Source organism: Callithrix jacchus, chromosome 2 (assembly GCF_049354715.1).
Source record: "Callithrix jacchus isolate 240 chromosome 2, calJac240_pri, whole genome shotgun sequence".
In the NCBI taxonomy this organism is placed as follows: domain Eukaryota; kingdom Metazoa; phylum Chordata; class Mammalia; order Primates; family Cebidae; genus Callithrix; species Callithrix jacchus.
In genome coordinates this window covers 37,951,229-37,971,304 of record NC_133503.1, presented here as the reverse complement: position 1 = coordinate 37,971,304, position 20,076 = coordinate 37,951,229, and the positions used below count along the sequence as shown (strand labels likewise).

The 20,076-nt window shown below is 43.5% G+C and overlaps 1 protein-coding gene and 1 pseudogene across 3 annotated transcripts in view; one reads left to right on the top strand and one right to left on the bottom strand.

Moving 5' to 3' along the window:
* The window catches only part of UBE2D2 (ubiquitin conjugating enzyme E2 D2), a 74,280-nt gene that overhangs the window by 34,666 nt on the left and 19,538 nt on the right, over positions 1-20,076 (bottom strand). For 2 of the 3 annotated variants that reach the window (XR_013531075.1, XM_035292163.3), the window contains exon 3: positions 3,865-3,916. The exons of the other annotated variant lie outside the window; for it this stretch is intronic. Coding sequence is in view for 1 of the 2 variants with exons in the window: in XM_035292163.3 (XP_035148054.1) it covers positions 3,865-3,916 (52 nt within the window). In the remaining variant the exon portion in view is untranslated. The remainder of the gene's footprint in view (positions 1-3,864; positions 3,917-20,076) is intronic. 3 annotated transcript variants of the gene reach the window in all.
* LOC103789438 (nurim pseudogene) lies at positions 7,258-8,107 on the top strand (annotated as a pseudogene).

Below are 20,076 nucleotides of genomic sequence, written 5' to 3'. Positions count from 1 at the left end.
GGTTGGGAAAATTTTCCTGAATAATATCCTGAAGGGTATTTTCCAGCTTGGATTCATTCTCTCTGTCGCATTCAGGTACACCTATCAAACGTAAATTAGGTCTTTTCACATAGTCCCACATTTCTTGGAGACTTTGCTCATTCCTTTTTATCCTTTTTTCTCTAATCTTTTCTTCACGTTTTATTTCATTAAGTTGGTCTTCGACCTCTGATATCCTTGCTTCTGCTTGATCAATTCGAGTGTTTAAACCTGTGCATGCTTCTAGGAGTTCCCATATTGTATTCTTCAGTTCCATTAATTCACTTATATTCCTCTCTAAATTGTCTATTCTTATTAGGATTTCACCAAACCTTTTTTCAAAGTTCTTAGTTTCTTTACATTGGGCTACAACATGTTCTTTTAACTCACAGAAGTTTCTTATTATCCATCTTCTGAAGCCTGATTCTGTTAATGGGATGCGCTCGTTCTCCATTAAGCCTTGTTCCCTTGTTGATGAGGAACTGTGATCCTCTTTAGAGGGAGAGGCATTCTGATTCTGAGTATTCTCAGCCTTTTTACACTGGTTTCTTCCCATCATTGTAAATTTATCCACCTGTCGTCTTTGTAATTACCAACTTTCAAATTAGGTCTCTGAGTGGACGTCCAAGTTGTTAATTCCCAGGGCCGAAATATGAGCAACCCACTGCGCCTGCCAAAACAGCGGCGTTAAGACTGATGGTGCTTTTCTGCCTGGGAATCTCCAGCCTGGCTTCCTTCTTGAGTCTGTAATAGGTGACTCTGCCTTCCCGGAGCTCCAAACGTCGGTCAGAAGGGGAACCAGTCCCGTTTACTCTGCACCAAGAGCTGCTGCACCGAGGTGCCGGCAAAACTGCTGTGCCGGCCACAAGAGTCACGCTGGCGACCTGTGGGGCTCCTCCACTGGGAATCTTCTGCTCCATGAGCAACAAAAATTTGAAAGTGTGGCGTCCTCTTGTTCTCTGTGCTTTCACTGGGAGCTGCAATCCCGACATGTTAGCGATCAGCCATTTTGGATCATTCTTTTTTGTTGTTGTTGTGTAGTCTCGTTTATTACGAAGATTGTTCCAGTATGTACATACGAACCAAAAATAGCAGTTTATTGGGCCCACTCACATCCCACCCACACAGGCATACCAACAGTTTCAGTATTCCTTCATGATGCCTAGAAAAACTGTCTTTTCCCTTAGGTAAATGGCTCAAGATATTTGTACAACTGCTGAAGTAAGAGCATCCACCTCTGTATCTTTACATACTTTGAGGCAATGTGATAAGCTCTTTTAGCTCAGTAGTCTATTCATTCAAAGTCATCTAACCAAATACCTTCTCCCACAGCTAAGAAAGAATCTCAGAAAGAATTTTTTTTTTTTTTTTTTTTTTTTGAGACAGAGTTTCACTCTTGTTGTCCAGGCTGGAGTGCAATGGCGCCGTTGGCTCACTGCAACCTCCACCTCCCGGATTCAAGTGATTCTCCTGCCTCAGCCTCCCCAAGTAGCTGGGATTACAGGCATGTGCCACCACGCCCCACTAATTCTGTAGAGACGGAGTTTCTTCATGTTGGTCAGGCTGGTCTTGAACTCCTGGCCGCAGGTGATCTGATCCGCCCACCTTGGCCTCCCAAAGTGCTGGGATTACAGAAGTGAGCCACCACCCCCAGCAAATTTTAAAATTTAATAAAAGCACTGATCTAGTCAGAACATGTGAGCAGGAAAAAAAAAATACCCAAATATATCATGCTGTGCTTTAACAGTTGGCCTTAAACCTATACATTAATTTCAACTTTCTATTTTATGAGAAAGAGCAATAGGGAAATAAAGTACAGCCAGCCCTCTGTGTCTATGGGTTTCACCAACTGTGGATCAAATACACTGGGGAAAAAATGGTGTCTGTACTGAACATGTGCAGACTTCTTTTGTCATTATTCCCTAAACACCACAGTGGAATAACTATTTACAGAGCATTTACACTGTATTAGGTTTTATAAGTAAGTTTTAACTCTTCCAGAGAAGAGTTAAAGTATACAGAAAGAAGTGCATAGGTTATATGCAAATACTATACCATTTTATATCAGGAACTGGAGCAGCTATAAATTTTGGTATCTGTGGAAGGACCTGGGACTAACCTTCCATGGCTACTGAGGGAGAAATGCATATATAATTAAGTTTAGAAAAAGGTGGTGAGTGGGGAACTTTGACATTCTCAATTTATAAAAAGATTCTCAGCCAGGTAGTGGTGGCTCACACCTGACAATCCTAGCATACTGTGGATTACCTGAGGTAAGGAGTTTCAGACCAGCCTAGCCAACACAGTGAAACCCTGTCTCTACTAAAAACACAAAAATTAGCCGAGTGTGGTGGTGCATGCCTGTAATTCCAGCTACCTGGGAGGCTGAGGCAGTAGAATCACTGGAACCGAGGAGCCAGAGACCGCAGTGAGCTGAGATCATGCCACTGCACTCCAGCCTGGGCAACAGAATAAGACTTTGTCTCAAAAAAATATATTTTTTAAGAAAAGAAGAAAAAATATAATTAAAGGAGAACATTAAAACTTTGAAAGCCTATGACATATACGTATCACAACACTGTAGCAAAAAGAAAGAAACCCTCTAAATTCCTTGAGGGGAGGGCATCTTCAAGGAATGTGCAGATTTCCCTTTCACTGTATCCTGAGTAGGAAATTTAAGCTATTAGTTGGTAAAAATTAATGCTTCTTATAAGCTATTTTTAAACCACCCTCCTTCCTCAATCATAACAATTATGAAACAAAATTAAAATGGCATGGGAAAGATCTGTCTATCCTTTTGGTCTTTACCATACAGTATAAGGTGACAGAACAAGATGGGAAACTGAGAGAGGTTATAATTAACTTTGTAGAAAAATGGCTCTAAAGTTTGAGTAGTCTGAATATTGCTATACAAATCAAGGCTCTCTGGTGGTTAAAATCACATTATGGAAATATTTAAACAAAGATCATGATTCGGGCCAGGCGCGGTGGCTCAGGCCTGTAATCCCAGCACTTTGGGAGGCCGAGGCGGGTGGATCATGAGGTCAAGAGATCGAGACCATCCTGGTCAACATGGTGAAACCCTGTCTCTACTAACAATACAAAAAACTAGCTGGGCATGGCACGTGCCTGTAATCCCAGTTACTCAGGAGGCTGAGGCAGGAGAATTGCCTGAACCCATGAGGCAGAGGTTGCGGTGAGCAGATATCGCGCCATTGCACTCCAGCCTGGGTAACAAGAGCAAAACTCCGTCTCAAAAAAAAAAAAAAAAAAGATTATGATTCATAGCATTGTAATTTCAGGGCTGGGTATGGTGGCTCATGTCTGTAATCCCAGCACTTTGGGATGCTAAGGTGAGAGGATGGCTTGAGGCCAGGAGCTCTAGACCAGCCTGGTCATCATAGTGAGACTCTGTCGCTACAAAAAAAAATATTTTTTAAATTAGCCCAGCATGGTAGAGGGAGCCTGTAGTCCTAACTACTCAGGAGGCTGAGGCAGGAGGATTGCTTGAGCCCAGGAGTTCAAGACTGCAATGGATCATGCCACTATACCCCAGCCTCAGCAACAAAAATGAGACCGCATCTCCCCCCACCAAAAAAAAAAAAGTATATATTTTAATACATGTTTTAAATATGTTATATGTTATATATGTGTGTGTATTACATACATAAATACGTATGTATATGTGTTAGCTATAATGGTGTATATATAAAACAATGCATACATTATATATGTTGTACATATTAAAAACATATTAAAATATGTATACATATATATATAAAATTTCAGGGTCACAAGAGATCATTTAGACCTATTCCCAATTTTATAAGAAAACAAAATACAAACCAAGGGTAAGGACTTGAGTGTTCTGCTATACCATGGTTCTTTAAATCTGGATCTAAAACATTAGAAACGTACAAATTAGAAATGTCTGATTATTTGGGAAATTAAGCTTAACCTCTTTTAAGATTATTGAACTGCAAAGAAAGAACAGTTAGACCAGTAGTTCTCAAAACTGAGATACTGACACAGCGGCATCATTAATAAGAAAGTTTATTAGAAATGCAAATTTACAGGTTCCACCCCACAATTACCAGGTCAGAAACTCTGAGGTGGAGCCAAACTGTTTTAACAAGGCCTCAGGAAATTACAATGCACACTTTTATGTCTGACAAGTTAAAAAGCATCCGAGACAAAAGGTGATACTAGAAAACTCACTACCAACAAGATTTGAGGGGAAAGCAAGGGAGAGCAAAGGGCAAAATGGCACAAACTGAAACCGAAAAAGAAATGAGACCTGACTAAATTTTTCTGGTTATGTCAGACAGATCTAGTTTGTTCCTTTTTCTTTTTTCCTTTGAGACAGAGTCTTGCTCTATCTCCCAGGCTGGAGTGCAGTGGTGCAATCTCAGCTAACTGCAACCTCTACCTCCTGGGTTGCGATTCTCCTGCATCAGCCTCCCAGGTAGCTGGGATTACAGGCACCCACACCACGCTCCGTATTCTGGTATTGTTAGTAGAGATGGGGTTACACCATGTTGGACAGGCTGGTTTGTTCCTCTTTCTACTGCTGTATATTCTGCTACTCTATGTCTAAACCACAACAGATCCTTTATTTCCTATTTTCCACTATCACAACAATTTGGTAAATACTCTTGTACACGAGTACTAGGTAAACACTTCAATTTAACTAGAAAGGACCAACTTCCCCCTTTTAAATTATAATTTTCTTGTTAACCCTATAGTTAATGTTTTATACAACAAAGGATTTGCTATTGATTGAGATGTTTCAACTATTAAAGTCATTTTCTTCCAAATAAATCACTATTTTATAAGTGTATTTTAAAAACTCTAGACAGTCCTCATTTCAATAATTATTTCCACCAAACAAACATTGTGGCTGGGTGCAGTGGTTCACTCCTGTAATCCCAGCACTTTGGGAGGTCAAGGTGGGTGGATCATAAGGTCAGGAGTTCAAGACCAGCCTGGCAAACATAGTGAAACCCCATCTCTACTAAAAATACAATTAGCTGGGCATGGTGGTAGGCGCCTATAACCCAGCTACTCAGGAGGCTGAGGCAGGAGAATCCCTTGAATCTGGGAGACCGATGTTGCAGTGAGCCTTAATGAGTCACTGCACTCTAGCCTGGGCTACAGTGCAAGACTCTTACTCAAACAAACAAACACTGTATGCAACTGTTGTTTGTTTTTGAGACAGGGTCTCACTCTGTTGCCCAAGCTGGAGTGCAGCCTCGTAATCTTGACTCACTGCAACCCCCATCTCCCAAGTTTAAGTAATTCCCCCACCTCAGCCTCCCAAGTAGCTGGAACTACAGGCACACCACCACGCCTGGCTAATTTTTGTACTCTTTGGTAGAGATAGGTTTCACCATGTTGGCCAGGCTGGTCTGGAACTCCTGATCTCAAGTGATCCACCCACCTTGGCCTCCCAAAGTGCTAGGATTATAGGCATGAGCCACCACGCCCCACGCCCAGCCTACAACACTTTTTCTAGGTAAAAAAGATTGTTCTCATGAAGCCCATCCCTTTTAATGATAAACTGTCATTTATTTAATCTAATTTGTTGTGTACTACAAAATTTAGGTTATAATTAACAGCTTATACTATCCCTACCACAACCCAGAAAGTACAGCTAAACAAGGCCCAGCCTGACCAACATGGCAAAACCCTGGCTCTACTAAAAATTCAAAAATTAGCCAGGCATGGTGGCACATGCCTGTAGTTCCAGCTACTCAGGAGACTGAGGCAGGACGATCACTTGAACCTGGGAGATGGAAACTGAATTGAGCTGATATTGCACCACTGTATTCCAGCCTGGGCAACAAAGCAAGACTCCATATGTCTTAAAAAAAAAAAAAAAAAAAAAAAAAGATGGCTGGGCATGGTGGCTCACGCCTGTAATCCCAGCACTTTGGGAGGCCGAGGTAGGCGGATCACCTGAGGTCGGGAGTTAAAGACCAGCCTGACCAACATGGAGAAACATCATCTCTAAAACAAACAAACAAAAAAGCTAAACAGGACAAGGCAGGTGCAGTGGTTCACGTTTGTAATCCCAGCACTTTGGGAGGCCAAGGCAGGAGGATTGCTTCAGGCCAGGAGGTCAACACCAACCTAGGCAAAAGAGCAAGACTCCATCTCTACAAAACAGAAAAATTTAGCCAGGCATGGTGGCCCACATCTCTAATTCTAGCTACTTAGGAGGCTGAGGCTGGGGGATCACTTGTGCCCAGGAATTGGAGGCTACAGTGAGCTGATAGTGCCACTGTATTTCAGCCTAGGCGACAGACTCTATCTCTCAAAAAATTTTTATAAAAACTAAACAAGGCACTGTATTATATTTATGCTGATGAAGTGCTGGGATTACAGGCATTAGCCACTGTACTCTGCCACAGTTATGGGTTTAACACCCCCACCCAAAACAAAAAAATACAACACAAACATATCAACACCAAACATTTGCAATTAAAAAGGTTAGACTTAACTGTCTTAGGATGAAAAAAAAAAAAATCTTAACTCTTTATTCTCATGGACCTCCTTTTTCTAGGAAGCTATTTTATTGACTGTACTATATAAATCTAGTATCATATATGGTACCACATAGTTATTTCTTTTTGTTGCTGTTGTTTAGACAGAGTCTCACTCTGTCACCAGGCTGGAGTGCAGTGGCACCATCTTGGCTAACTGAAATCTCTGCCTCCCAGGATCAAGTGATTCCCCTGTCTCAGCCTCCCTATATTTCATTTTTAATTTATCCACAACTACCAAAAGTTAACCTCTGCATAAACTCATCTCTATCCCTTTAACATTTAATTATGACTCCTTAAATGAGAGATGAAGTATATCATATTCTTCACCGCATTCTGTAGAGACTGGAACATAAGAGGCACTCAAATGTCTGAGTGGGTTAATACTTAGTAGGGTGCCAAGCAGAATTAGTGCTCAAATACTTACAAATTGGAAGATTTAAAAAAGGCATACAAAAAAAATTCCAAAAGAAAGTCTAGTCCATTTAGTCCAATCAATAGTGTCAGGAAATAGAAAGTCTAAAGGCCAGGCACAGGGGCTCATGCCTATTATCCCAGCACTCTGGGAAGCTGAGGCTGGAGGACTTTTTGAGCTCAGGAGTTCGAGACCAAGCTGGTCAACATAGTGAGACCCCGTATCTACAAAAAAATTAATAATAATTTGCCCTCCCCTTTCCCCACCCCTCCATTTCTTGCCATGGCCCCTGCACTGCTCCTGGTCCCTGCTGCCCTCGCCTCTTTCATCCTAGCCTTTGGCACTGGAGTGGAGTTTACGCACTTTACCTCCCTTCAGTCACTTCTTGGAGGGATCCCAGAGTCTGGTGGTCCCAATGCCTGACAGGGATGGCTGGCTGCCCTGCAGGACCGCAGCATCCTTGCCCCCCTGGCATGGGATCTGGGGCTCCTGCTTCTATTTGTTGGGCAGCACAGCCTCATAGCAGCTGAGAGAGTGAAACCATGGCCATCCCGGTACTTTGGGGTCCTTCAGAGGTCACTGTATGTGGCCTGCACTGCCCTGGCCTTGCAGCTGGTGATGCGGTACTGGGAGCCTGTACCCAGAGGCCCCGTGTTGTGGGAGGCTCGAGCTGAGCCATGGGCCACCTGGGTGCCCCTCCTCTGCTTTGTGCTCCATATCATCTCCTGGCTCCTCATCTTCAGCATCCTTCTCGTCTTTGACTACACTGAGCTCATGGGCCTCAAACAGGTGTACTACCATGTGCTGGGGCTGGGCGAGCCTCTGGCCCTGAAGTCTCCCCGGGCTCTCAGTCTCTTCTCCCACCTGCGCCACCCAGTGTGTGTGGAGCTGCTGACAGTGCTGTGGGTGGTGCCTACGCTTGGCACAGACCATCTCCTCCTTACCCTCTACCTGGGCCTGGCTCATAGGCTTGATCAGCAAGACCTCTGCTACCTCCGGGCCCAGCTGCAAAGAAAACTCCACCTGCTCTCTCGACCCCAGGATGGGGAGGCAGAGTGAGAAGCTCACTCTGGTTACAAGCCCTGTTCTTCCCCTCCCCCTGAATTCTTTTTGTTGTCGAGATGGAGTCTTGCTCTGTTGCCCAGGCTAGAGTTCAATGGCACAATCTCGACTCACTGTAAACTCCGCCTCCCAGGTTCAAGTGATTCTCCTGCCTCAGGCTCCTGAGCAGCCAGTATTACAGGCTATCGCCACCACACACAGCTAATTTTTGTATTTTTAGTAGAGACAGGGTTTCATCATGTTGGCCAGGCTGGTCTTGAACTGCTGACCTTGTGATCCGCCTGCCTTAGTCTCGCAAAGTGCTGGAATTACAGGCGTGAGCCACCACGCCCAGTCCCTCTCCCCCTGAATTCTAAATCTTTAACATCCAGGCCCCAGCTGCTTCAGGCCAGAGGCTCAAATTCATGGACTGAAGGAGCTGCCTGCCACTTCCACTACTTGCTACTTTATTCTCTGGGTCCAGCTCCATACTCTAAATTCTGAGTTTCAACCACTGAACTCCAAGAGTCCACATAGTGGACTTCCAGCAAGGAAGAGCAGGGTAGGGAATTCATCTGTCTCCTCACTGTTTAGGGCATGGCACGCTCCCCTTCAACAGTCTACTAGAAGGAAAGGATCTGCCCTGACCATTCCGCTGGCTGGCACCATTGCTTCCCTCTGTGCCTCTGGGATCCCCCCTTCGCCACCTCTGGCTTTCATGCCAAGAAGCTGGACCAGGGTCTGCAAGTTCAAAGGCCCCACACCTTGCCTCAGCACCTCCTTAGGCCCTGCCTCTGGGCTCAGCCCTGAACCTAGTCAAGAGGATTCTCCCGCTCTTAACTTGGGGCTTCCTGTTCTGGATGCTCTGCAGGAAAATAAAAGCCTGATTTTCCAAAAATAAAAATTAATAATAATTTAAAAAATAGCTGGGGATGTGGTAGCACATTTCTGTAGTCCTAGCTACTCAGGGGGCTGAGGCAGTGAGATTACTTAAGCCCAGAAATTTGAGGCTGCAGCGAGCTATAATCTCACCACTGTACTCCAACCAGCTTGGGGGATGAGGTAAAATTCTGTCTCAAAAAAAAAAGGTTAGTTTATAGTGACATACAGAATATATTACTATGTAATTACTGAACCTGAATTAAAAAGATGTTTTAGGCTGGGTGCAGTGGCTCATGCCTATAATCCCCGCACTTTGGGAGGCTGAGGAGGGTGGATCACCTGAGGTCAGGAGTTTGAGACTAGCCTGACCAACATGGTGAAACCCTGTCTGTACTAAAAATACAAAAATTAGCTGGATGTGATGGTGCATACCTGTAATCCCAGATACTATGGAGGCTGAGGCAAGAGAATCACTGAAACCCAGGAGGCAAAGGATGCAGTGAGCCAAGATGATAGATGATGCCATTGCACTCCAGACAGGGCAACAAGAGTAAAACTCCATCTCAAGGAAAAAAAAAAAGGCCTGGCATTGTGGCTCATGCCTATAATCCCAGCATTTTGGGAGGCTGAGGTTGGCGGATCACCTGAGGTCGGGAGTTCGAGACGAGCCTGACCAACATGGAAAAACACTATCTCTGCAAAATTAGTCTAGCGTGGTGGCGCATAATTCCAGCTACTCAGGAGGCTGAGGCAGGAGAATTGCTTGAACCTGGGAAGCAGAGGTTGTGGTGAGCCGAGATTGCACCACTGCACTCCAGCCTGGGCAATAAGAGCAAAACTCCGTCTCAAAAAAAACAAAAAAAAGGTGTTTTGGGGCAAACATGGATAACATGAGACAACAAGGAGTTTCTTTGAGTATTTTACCAACCATTCAGATTGAAATGTGGTATGAAGAGAATATAGTTACGTTAAACATAATAAAAGGCATACATTTTAAGAAATCTGTAGCTGTAGGAACATCAAAGTGTACTTACACAAACCTAGACAGTATAATCTACCACACCTAGGCCACACAGTATACAGCCTTATTGCTCCTAGGCTACAAACCTGTATAGCATGTCAGTGTACTGAATACTGTAGGTGACTATAACACAGTGGCATCTGTGTATCTTAAACATATCTAAACAGAAAAGGTACAGTAAAAACATGGGGAAAAAAAGATTAAAAAATGGCATACCTCTATAGGGCATGAGCAGAGTCTGCAAGACTGGACATTGCTCTAGATGAGTCAGTGATGAGTGAATATGAAGGCCTGAACATTACTGATTATTGCATACTACTACAGACTTTATAAACACTGTACCCTCAGGCTACACTAAATTTATCTTTTTAATGGAATTTTTAAAAATTTACAGAATTGTCTCTAAAACAAAATAAAATAAAATGGAATTACGCTACATGACAACAGCTACAACGTCACTAGGCAACAGGAATTGTTTGGCTCCATTATCTTATGGAACCACTGTCATCATATGGTCCATCATTGACCAAAACGTCTTCCATGTGGCACATGACCATATTCTCTGTTCATTACTGAATATCAACAACCTTTCCTATTTTACCTCTAACTATCCTTTATTCATTTCACAATTTCACTTCTTTCTTTCCTTTTCTTTTTTCTTTTTTAAAGACGGGGTTTCACCATATTGGTCAGGCTGGTCTCGAACTCCTGACCTCAGGCAATCCGCCCACCTCAGCCTCCCAAAGTGCTGGGATTACAGGCGTGAGCCACCATGACTGGCTCCTTTTTTTTTTTTTTTTTAAATCGAGACAGAGTCTTGCTCCATCACCCAGGCTGAGTTTTACTCTGTCACCCAGGCTGGAGTGCAGTGGAGCAATCTCGGCTCACTGCAACCTCTGCCTCCCCAATTCAAACAATTCTCTGGTCTCAGCCTCACAAGTAGCTGGGACTACAGGCCTCTATCATCACACCCAGTTAATTTTTGTATTTTTGGTAGAGACGGGGTTTAACCTTGTTGATCAGGCTAGTCTCGAATTCTTGACCTCAGGTGATCTACCTCCCTCAGCCTCTCAAAGTGCTGGGATTAAAGGCATGAACCACCGTGCCTGGCCAACTTCTTTAAATTGACAAAATTCCTGAATAGAACAAAAGATTGAGCAAGAGGAAAAAAAAGAAAAAAATAAATTGACAAAATTGTATATATTCGTCAAGCACAACATGTTGTTCTGAAATATGAATACACTGCGGAATGGCTGAATTGAGCTAATTAACATTATTACCTCTACATGCTTATTTACCGCATATACTTAATTTTTTTATAGTAAACACATTTTAAAAATCTACTCTCAGCAATTTTTGAGAATACACTGTTATTAACCACAGTCACCATGTTGTACAGTAAACCTCTTGAACTTATCCCTCCACCTAACTGAAATTTTATATCCTTTTGACCAACATATCCCCAAACCCCACCCATGGGAACCATAATTCTACTCTTTACTTTTAAAGAGCTCAACATTTTTTGATTCCACATAAAAGTGAGATCATGAGGTACATACTTGTCTTTCTGTGCCTGGTGTATTTAACATACTGTTGTCTAGGTTCATCTATGTTGTCACATATGACAGGATTTCCTTCTTTTTTAAGGCTGAAGAGTACAGGTTGAGCATCCCTAATATGAAAAATTGACACACCTGTAATCCCAACACTTTGGGAGGCCGAGATGGGGAAATCACCTGAGGCCAGGAATTTGAGACCATCCTGGCCAACATGGTGAAACCCTGTCTCTACTAAAAGTACAAAACATAGCCAGGCGTGGCGACAAGAGCCTGTAATCCCAGCTACTCGGGAGGCTGAGGCAGGAGAATCACTTGAACCTGGGAGGTGAAGGCTGCAGTGAGCAAAGATTGCGCCACTACACTCCAGCCTGGGTGACAGAGCGAGATCCCGTCTCAAAAAAGAAAAAAAAAAAAAGAAAACCTGAAATCCAAAACCCTCCAAAATCTGAAACTTTTCTGAGTGCTACATAATGCCACAAGTAGAAAGTTCCACACCTGGTTTCATGTGATAGGCAGCAGTTAAAACTGTCAAATTTTATTTCATGAACAAAATTATTTAAAATATTATGTAAAGCCCAGTCACAGTGGCCCACGCCTGTAATCTCAGCACTTTGGGAGGCCAAGGCAGGAGGATCACTTGAGGTCAGGAGTTCAAGACCAGCCTGGCCAAGACGGTGAAACCCCGTCTCCTAAAAATACAAAATTAGCTGGACATTGCTTAGAATCTGGGAAGCAGAGGCTATAGTGAGCTGAGATCACACCACAATACTCCAGCCTGGGCAACAGAGCAAAACTCCACACCAGAAAAAAAAATTGGGCCGGGCGCAGTGGCTCACACCTGTAATCCCAGCACTTTGGAAGGCCAAGGCGGGTGGATCACGAGGTCAAGATACCGAGACCATCCTGGTCAACATGGTGAAACCCCGTCTCTACTAAAGATACAAAAAATTAGCTGGGCATGGTGGCGCGTGCCTGTAATCCCAGCTACTCGGGAGGCTGAGGCAGGAGAATTGCCTGAACCCAGGAGGCGGAGGTTGCGGTGAGCCGAGATCGCGCCATTGCATTCCAGCCTGGGTAACAAAAGCAAAACTCCGCCTCAAAAAAAAAAAAAATTGTGTAAAGCCTATAATCTCAGCACTTTGGAGGCCAAGCAGGGCAATGATTTGAGTCCAGGAGTTCAACACCAGCCTAGAAAACATAGTGAGGCCCATCTACAAAATTAGCTGGGCAGCTGTGCCTGTACACCTGTATACCACAGTGTCTGCAGTCCTTGGGAGGCTAAGGCAGGAGGATGGCTTCAGCACTAAAGTTTAGGACTGCAGTGAGCCATGATCACACCACTGCATTCTAGCCTGGGCACCAAAGTGAGACTCTATGTATTAAAAAAAAAAAAAAGGCCGGGCACAGTGGCTCAAGCCTGTAATCCCAGCACTTTGGGAGGCCGAGGTGGGTGGATCACAAGGTCAAGAGATTGAGACCATCCTGGTCAACACAGTGAAACCCCGTCTCTACTAAAAATACAAAAAATTAGCTGGGCATGGTGGCGCGTGCCTGTAATCCCAGTTACTCAGGGGGCTGAGGCAGGAGAACTGCCTGAACCCAGGAGGCAGAGGTTGCGGTGAGCCGAGATCGCGCCATTGCACTCCAGCCTGGATAACAAGAGCGAAACTCTGTCTCAAAAAAAAAAAAAAAAAGGGCCGAGCGCAGTGGCTCCCGCCTATAATCCCAGCACTTTGGGAGGCCGAGGCAGGTGGATCATGAGGTCAAGAGATCGAGACCATCCTGGTCAACATAGTGAAACCCCATCTCTACTAAAAATACAAAAATTAGCTGGGCATGGTGGCACGCGCCTGTAGTCCCAGCTACTCAGAAAGCTGAGGCAGGAGAATTGCTTGAACCCAGGAGGCGGAGGTTGCGGTGAGCCGAGATCGCGCCATTGCACTCCAGCCTGGGTAACAAGAGCGAAACTCCGTCCCAAAAAAAAAAGCCAGGTGTGGTGGCTCACGCCTGTAATCCTAGCACTTTGAGAGGCTGAGGCAGCCAGATCACGAGGCCAGGAGCTCAAGAGCAGCCTGACCAACATGGTGAAACCCCTTCTCAACTAAAAATATAAAAATTAGCTGGGCGTGCTGGCACATGCCTGTAATCCCAACTACTTGAGAGTCTGAGGCAGGAGAATCGCCTGAACCCAGGAGGCAGTGGTTGCAGTGAGCCGAGACTGCGCCATTGCACTCCAGCCTGGGCGACAGAGTGGAACTCCATCTCAAAAAAAAAAAAAAATTACATAAAATTATCTTCAGGCTTCAAACAATTATACAAGGTATATATGAAATATAAATTAATTTTGTGTTTAAACTTGGGTCCCATCCCCAAGATATTTCATTATGAATATGCAAATATTTCAAAATCCAAAAAAATTCAAAATCTGAAACACTTCTGGTCCTAAGCATTTTGGATAAAGAATGCTCAACCTCTATTTTTTAATTGACTTTTAAATTTCAACCATTCCAGGACTATAGGGACACTCTACCCAGAAATATTCTTCCCAGCCTTACCCCCTGCACATCTACCTTTAGGCCTCACTTAAATGTTGCCCTTAGAGACCTTTCCAGAAGCCCCTTTCCCCCATTTCAATTTATTTCTTATTAAGTACTATGGAAAAGCCCAAGCTGCTTTAACAACTTTACACAGTTAATATTTATCTGTGTGATTATTATTATTTGAGACAGTTTGTCACTCAGGCTGGAGTGCAGCAGTATGAATCATAGCTCACTATAACCTTGAACTAGGCTCATACAATCCTCCTGCCTTAGCATCCGAGTAAGCTGGGACTTCTGGCACGTGCCACCACACCTGGCTGTTGTTTATTTTTTAAAAATTTTTGTAGAAACAGGGTCTCGCTCTGTAATGCTGTGCTAGCTGGTCTTGTACTCCTGGATTCAAGCCATCCTCTTTCCTCAGCTATCCAAAGTAATAGAATTGGCCAGGCACAGTGGCTCACGAGTATAATCTCAGCACTTTGGAAGCCTGAGGTGGGCTTTATCACTTGAGCCGAAGAGTTTGATACCAGCCTGCACCACATGGTGAAATCCCACCTCTACAAAATACAAAATATGAGCCAGGCATGATGGTACATGCCTAGAGAATCACCTGGACCAAGAAAGTTGAGGCTGTAGTGAGCCACGGTTGTGCCACTGTACTCAATGCCGGGTGCTAAGAGTGAGACTCTGTCTCAAAAAAAGGACTAGGCCTCCTGAGTAGCTGAAATTATACAAGTGTACCACCATGCCCAGCTAATTTTTTGTAACTTTAGTAGAGACGGGGTTTCACCATGTTGACCAGGCTGGTCTCGAACTCCTGACCTCGTGATCCGTCGACCTTGGCCTTCCAAAGTGCTGGGATTGCAGGTGTGAGCCACAACACCCAGCATCTACATGATTATTTAATGTCTCTTGAGCCAGTAACAAACAGGGACCTGACTTCCAGCTTTTTGCACAACACCTGGTCCATGAAAACTGCCCAGTAAATTTCTGTTGAGGAACAGATAGTTAAATTACAGTGATTGTCACTGACTGTAAGACTGTTTTAAAAAAACATAGGTGAGGCTGGGCACAGTGGTTCATACCAGCACTCTGGGAGGCCGAGGTGGGCAGATCATCTTGAGGTCAGGAGTTTGAGACCAGCCTAGCCTTGCTAACAAGGGGAAACCCTCTCTACTAAAAATACAAAAATTTGCCAGGCATGGTGGCACACACCTGTAATCCAAGCTACTCGGGAGGCTGAGGCAGGAGAATCACTTGAACCTGGGAGGCAAAGGTTGCAGTGGGCCGAGATTACGCCACTGCACTCCAGCCTGGGCAACAGAGTGAGACTTCGTCTCAAAAATAAACAAACATAGAGCTGGGCGCGGTGGCTCAAACCTGTAATTCCAGCACTTTGGGAGGCCAAGGCGGGTGGATCACAAGGTCAAGAGATCGAGACCATCCTGGTCAACATGGTGAAACCCCGTCTCTACTAAAGATACAAAAAATTAGCTGGGCATGGTGGCGAGTGCCTGTAATCCCAGCTACGCGGGAGGCTGAAGCAGGAGAATTGCCTGAACCCAGGAGGCGGAGGTTGCGGTGAGCCTAGATCGTGCCATTGCACTCCAGCCTGGGTAACGAGTGAAACTCCGTCTCAAAAAAAATAATAAAAATTAAAAAAATCAACAAACAAATAAACAAATAAAAATAAAACATAGCTGAAATCTGGCTGCATATTATAATCAGTGGCATGTCAGCTTAATTGGCACTAAATATACTTTCCTTCTTAGTACTTAATAATGGTACATCTTTCAATGATAGCATTTTAGAGTCAACGAAATAAGGTACATAGGAAAGCAGTAACATTCTTTGATACTGCAGTCATGGGATCATACACATAACAAAACATAAGTTTAGCAGGGTCCAGTGGCTCAAGTCTGTAATTCAAGCACTTTAGGAAGTTGGGGCAGGAGGATCACTTGAGTACAGGAGTTCGAGAGCAGCCTGGGCAACAGAGCAAGACCCTATCTCTACAAAAACAATTTAAAAAATGACAGGTGTGCTAGCACACATGTGCTGTCCCAGCTACTGGGGAGGCTAAGACGGGAGGACCACTTAAGCCCAGAGGGTCAAGGCTGCAGTGAGCCATGATTGTACCACTGCAGTCTAGTCTGACTAACAGAGCAAGACCTTGTCTCAGAAAAAAAAAAAAAAATCAACAAAACAAAACAAATTTAGAATTGTGGCAACCAGAGCCGAGGTAGAAGATAACTGAGTGAATGACAGAGGCAAGACAAAAATTGCAGGTATTCCAGTAAAACTACTTCTGTAGCAAGTAAGGGAACAAAAGTATCAGGAAGTACACATAGTACCAAAAGCAGATCAGACAAACACAGTTGTTCTTTGGTCCAACTCCAGAAGACGATGAACAGTAGCAGCTAAGTTGTCAAGGCAGGCTCGAGTCCACAGATAATCTATCAAGATTTGAAATTCCGGCTAGGAGTGGTGGCTCACGCCTACAATCCCAGCACTTTGAGAGGCCAAGGCAGGTGGATCACGAGGTCAACAGATCAAGACCATCCTGGTCAATGAGGTAAAACCCCGTCTCTACTAAAAATACAAAAATTAGCTGGGCATGGTGGCGTGTGCCTGTAATCCCAGTTACTCAGGAGAGTGAGGCAGGAGAACTGCTTGAACCCAGAAGGCGAAGGTCGCGGTGAGCCGAGAGCGTGCCATTGCACTCCAGTCTGTGTAACAACAGCGAAACTCCGTCTCAAAAAAAAAAAAAAAAAGATTTGAAATTCCTTCTATTTTTAGTTATTGAAGCACTGGTCTCTGCTCTCCACCCCTCTATGTCCAAAACAAGGGTGGCACATAGCCAGGAAGATGGGAAAGTCTACAGGAACAGACAGATGGTGGAGCATCTATGCCAAAAGAATTCACCATTCTCTAAGTTTCAAAGGAAACACTAAAATGTTAGGAAAAGGGCTTCTTTCCTGGCATTTGGGCAACCACGATCTCCTCTACCAGCTGAATCCCTCCTTAGTCAGTAACTGTATAGCCAATCAGAAACCTAAAGAACTCATTTGTTGGGTTGCTGACACCCGTTTCTATAACATTAATCACACATGTACCATAGTACCAAGCTGGAGAAAATATGGTGAGGGGGAATGAATGCTAGTATTATCTTGGTGTGTTTCTGTGCTACTTAATATGGCAGGATAGTGGAGACCTTAAAAAAGATGCCAACTGGCATCCTGTTTTCCCTATACTCTGTAAAACTACAATTACCCAAAGCCTGCATGAATTATTTTTAGTAATGAGCATATAGGTAAGTTTTAGTACTCTGATGTTTTGAAATATAATATGTAAAAACTGTTAACCTAAACTGTAAATCCTTGAAACTTAAAAGTAATACTTCTCATGGACTTTACTCTTTCAAGGCATAGTTGCTGACATTTCTATTTTACAAACTCTTCCAACACTAACCTAGAGTGTTCAGAATAATAAGTCTGACCATGGTTACCACAGTCTTCCTACAGACTGACAATCTCTATAAGATGGGTAGATCAAGAGTCACCTATACTCTTAAATTTTACTATGCTACAAGACTAGCTCTCTATGTGCAAAATTCATATGAATAATCTAAGAGCAAAAAATGCAATTCAAGTTAAAAAAAAAAGCCAGATCCAAGTTTCAAGCCTAGGAGTATATTTCAGAATAATTACTCAAAACACCAACTGACAGAGATTTTTGCAGCTCCCTGGAACATTCCAGCCTCCAAAACTAGACATGAGACAATATTAACAAAAATGTGAACACGTACATTTGAAGAAATATATTTTTAAAATTATATTTCACGTGAGCTTAGAGATGGGAGCCCCTTTGTCTACAATAAAAGCACCCAAGATGGCATCTAATCACCTACTACAGTAATAAAAAGCATTTACTGACCAGGCGTGGTGGCTCACATATGTAATCCCAGCACTTTGGGATGCCAAGGTGGGAGGATCACTTGCAGTAAGGAATTCAAGCCTGGCCAATATGGTGAAATCCCATCTCTACTAAAAATACAAAAAAAAATCATCCAGGCATGGTGGCAGGTACCTGTATTCCCAGCTACTCAGGAGGCTGCAGCAAAATTGCATGAACCCGGGAGGTGGGGGTTGCAGTGAGCCAAGATCATGCCACTGCACTCCAGTCTAGGCAACAGAGCAAAACTTGGGTTTCAAAAAAAAAGCATTTACTACTGTCTTGGGGGAAGACATACAGTACCATGACAATAAGAAAAATGAACAGTTTCTGTTTTCCTATGATAAAATTCATACTATAAAAGGACTGCCATGATATACATCTGTAGCAAGGGTTGGAAGAGGGCCATACAGAAAATTCAAGTCCACAGCTGGGTTAGGGAAAGGTTTGTTACCAATAAGTATTACCTGTTTCAAAAACAGTTTATATTTTTATACAAAGCACAGCTCTAGGAAGCAGTTTTTAATACGTTAGAGCTAACCAATTAACCTTCAGGCAATGTTTAATCCATAAAATTATTAAAGTGGTGCTACCTGAAGATTCTGAGAACATTTTTGAGATTAACACAAAGGATGCAGCAAGCAGAGAAGCATTATTTGCTATAATAGGAGAAGTATGAAAACATTATGAATCAAGTCCCCCCATTCTTCTTCAAAAAAGGCATGGCCTAGTCATCCTCAAGTTTCTTGATACATATGTGCTACCAAGGCAGTGACTTAAGTGAAAAACCTCAGAAGGAACAAGATTAGTAGTATAAAATTCTTCTAGTGACTCAATTTTATATTTAATCTTTTTAATTTATTTTCCTTAGTCTCTTAGCACTAGGCTAAACAAAGCAACTTAAGAAGTTATTCTAACAGGAAAAGACCAGGTCCCAAGTAAATGTCCATACTTCTCAAAACAATCACTTTTTTGAACTTGTTTCACATCCAATAAGCCTTTCCCTTTCCCTCTACTCCACCCTCTCTTTACCCCTCCTCTTAACTGGTCAAAAACATCAGAAAAACGTTCTTGAATAAACACTTAGGAAAAAACTGTTAATAGTACCCAACTGGCTGGGAATGGTGGCTCATGCCTATAATCCCAGCACTTTGGGAGGCCGAGGTGAGCCGATCACAAGGTCAGGAGTTAGAGACCAGCCTGACCAACTTGGTGAAACCCTGATCTCTACTAAAAATACAAAAATTAGCAGGACTTGGTGGCATGTGCCTTTAATGCCAGCTACTCAGGAGGCTGAAGTTGCAGCCGAGATTGTGCCACTACACTCCAGCCTGAGCCACAGAGGAGACTCTGTCTCAAAAAAAAAAAAGAAAAAAAGAAAACTTCACGGAAGTTACACATTTGTTTTGTGCATTTTTCTGCCATGTGTTACAGCACAATAAGGAAACTTTTTTCTTTTCAGAGACAGAGTCTTACTCTGTCACCCAGGCTAGAGTGCAGGCCGATTCCAGCTCACTGCAACCTCTGCCTCCCAGGTTAAAGTGATTCTTGTGTCTTAGCCTCCAGAGTAGTTGGGATTGATTACAGGCACTCGCCATCACGCCAGGCTAACTTTTGTATTTTTGGTAGAGATGAGGTTTTGCCATATTGGGGAGGCTGATCTCCAATTCCTGACCTCAAGTGATCCACCCATCTCTGCCTCCCAAAGTGCTGGGATTCCAGGAATGAGCCACAGTTCCCGGTCACTTTTAAAAGAAAAAGGTTAATTAGAAACTCTCATATTCTGTAGTTGGACATCTAAAAACTTCAGAAAACAATTTGGCAATACCTTACAAAACTGAAAAAGGCTCATACTCTATAGTCACACAATTCTAATGATTATGAGAACCTGACGGGCCTGGCGGCTCATGCCTGTAATCCCAACACTTTGGGAGGCCCAGGCAGACAGATCACAAAGTCAAGAGATTGAGACCATCCTGGCCAACATGGTGAAACCCTGTCTCTACTAGAAATATAAAAATTAGCTGGATGTGGTGGCACACATCCATAGTCCTGACTACTTGGGAGGCTGAGACAGGAGAATCACTTGAACCTGGGAGTT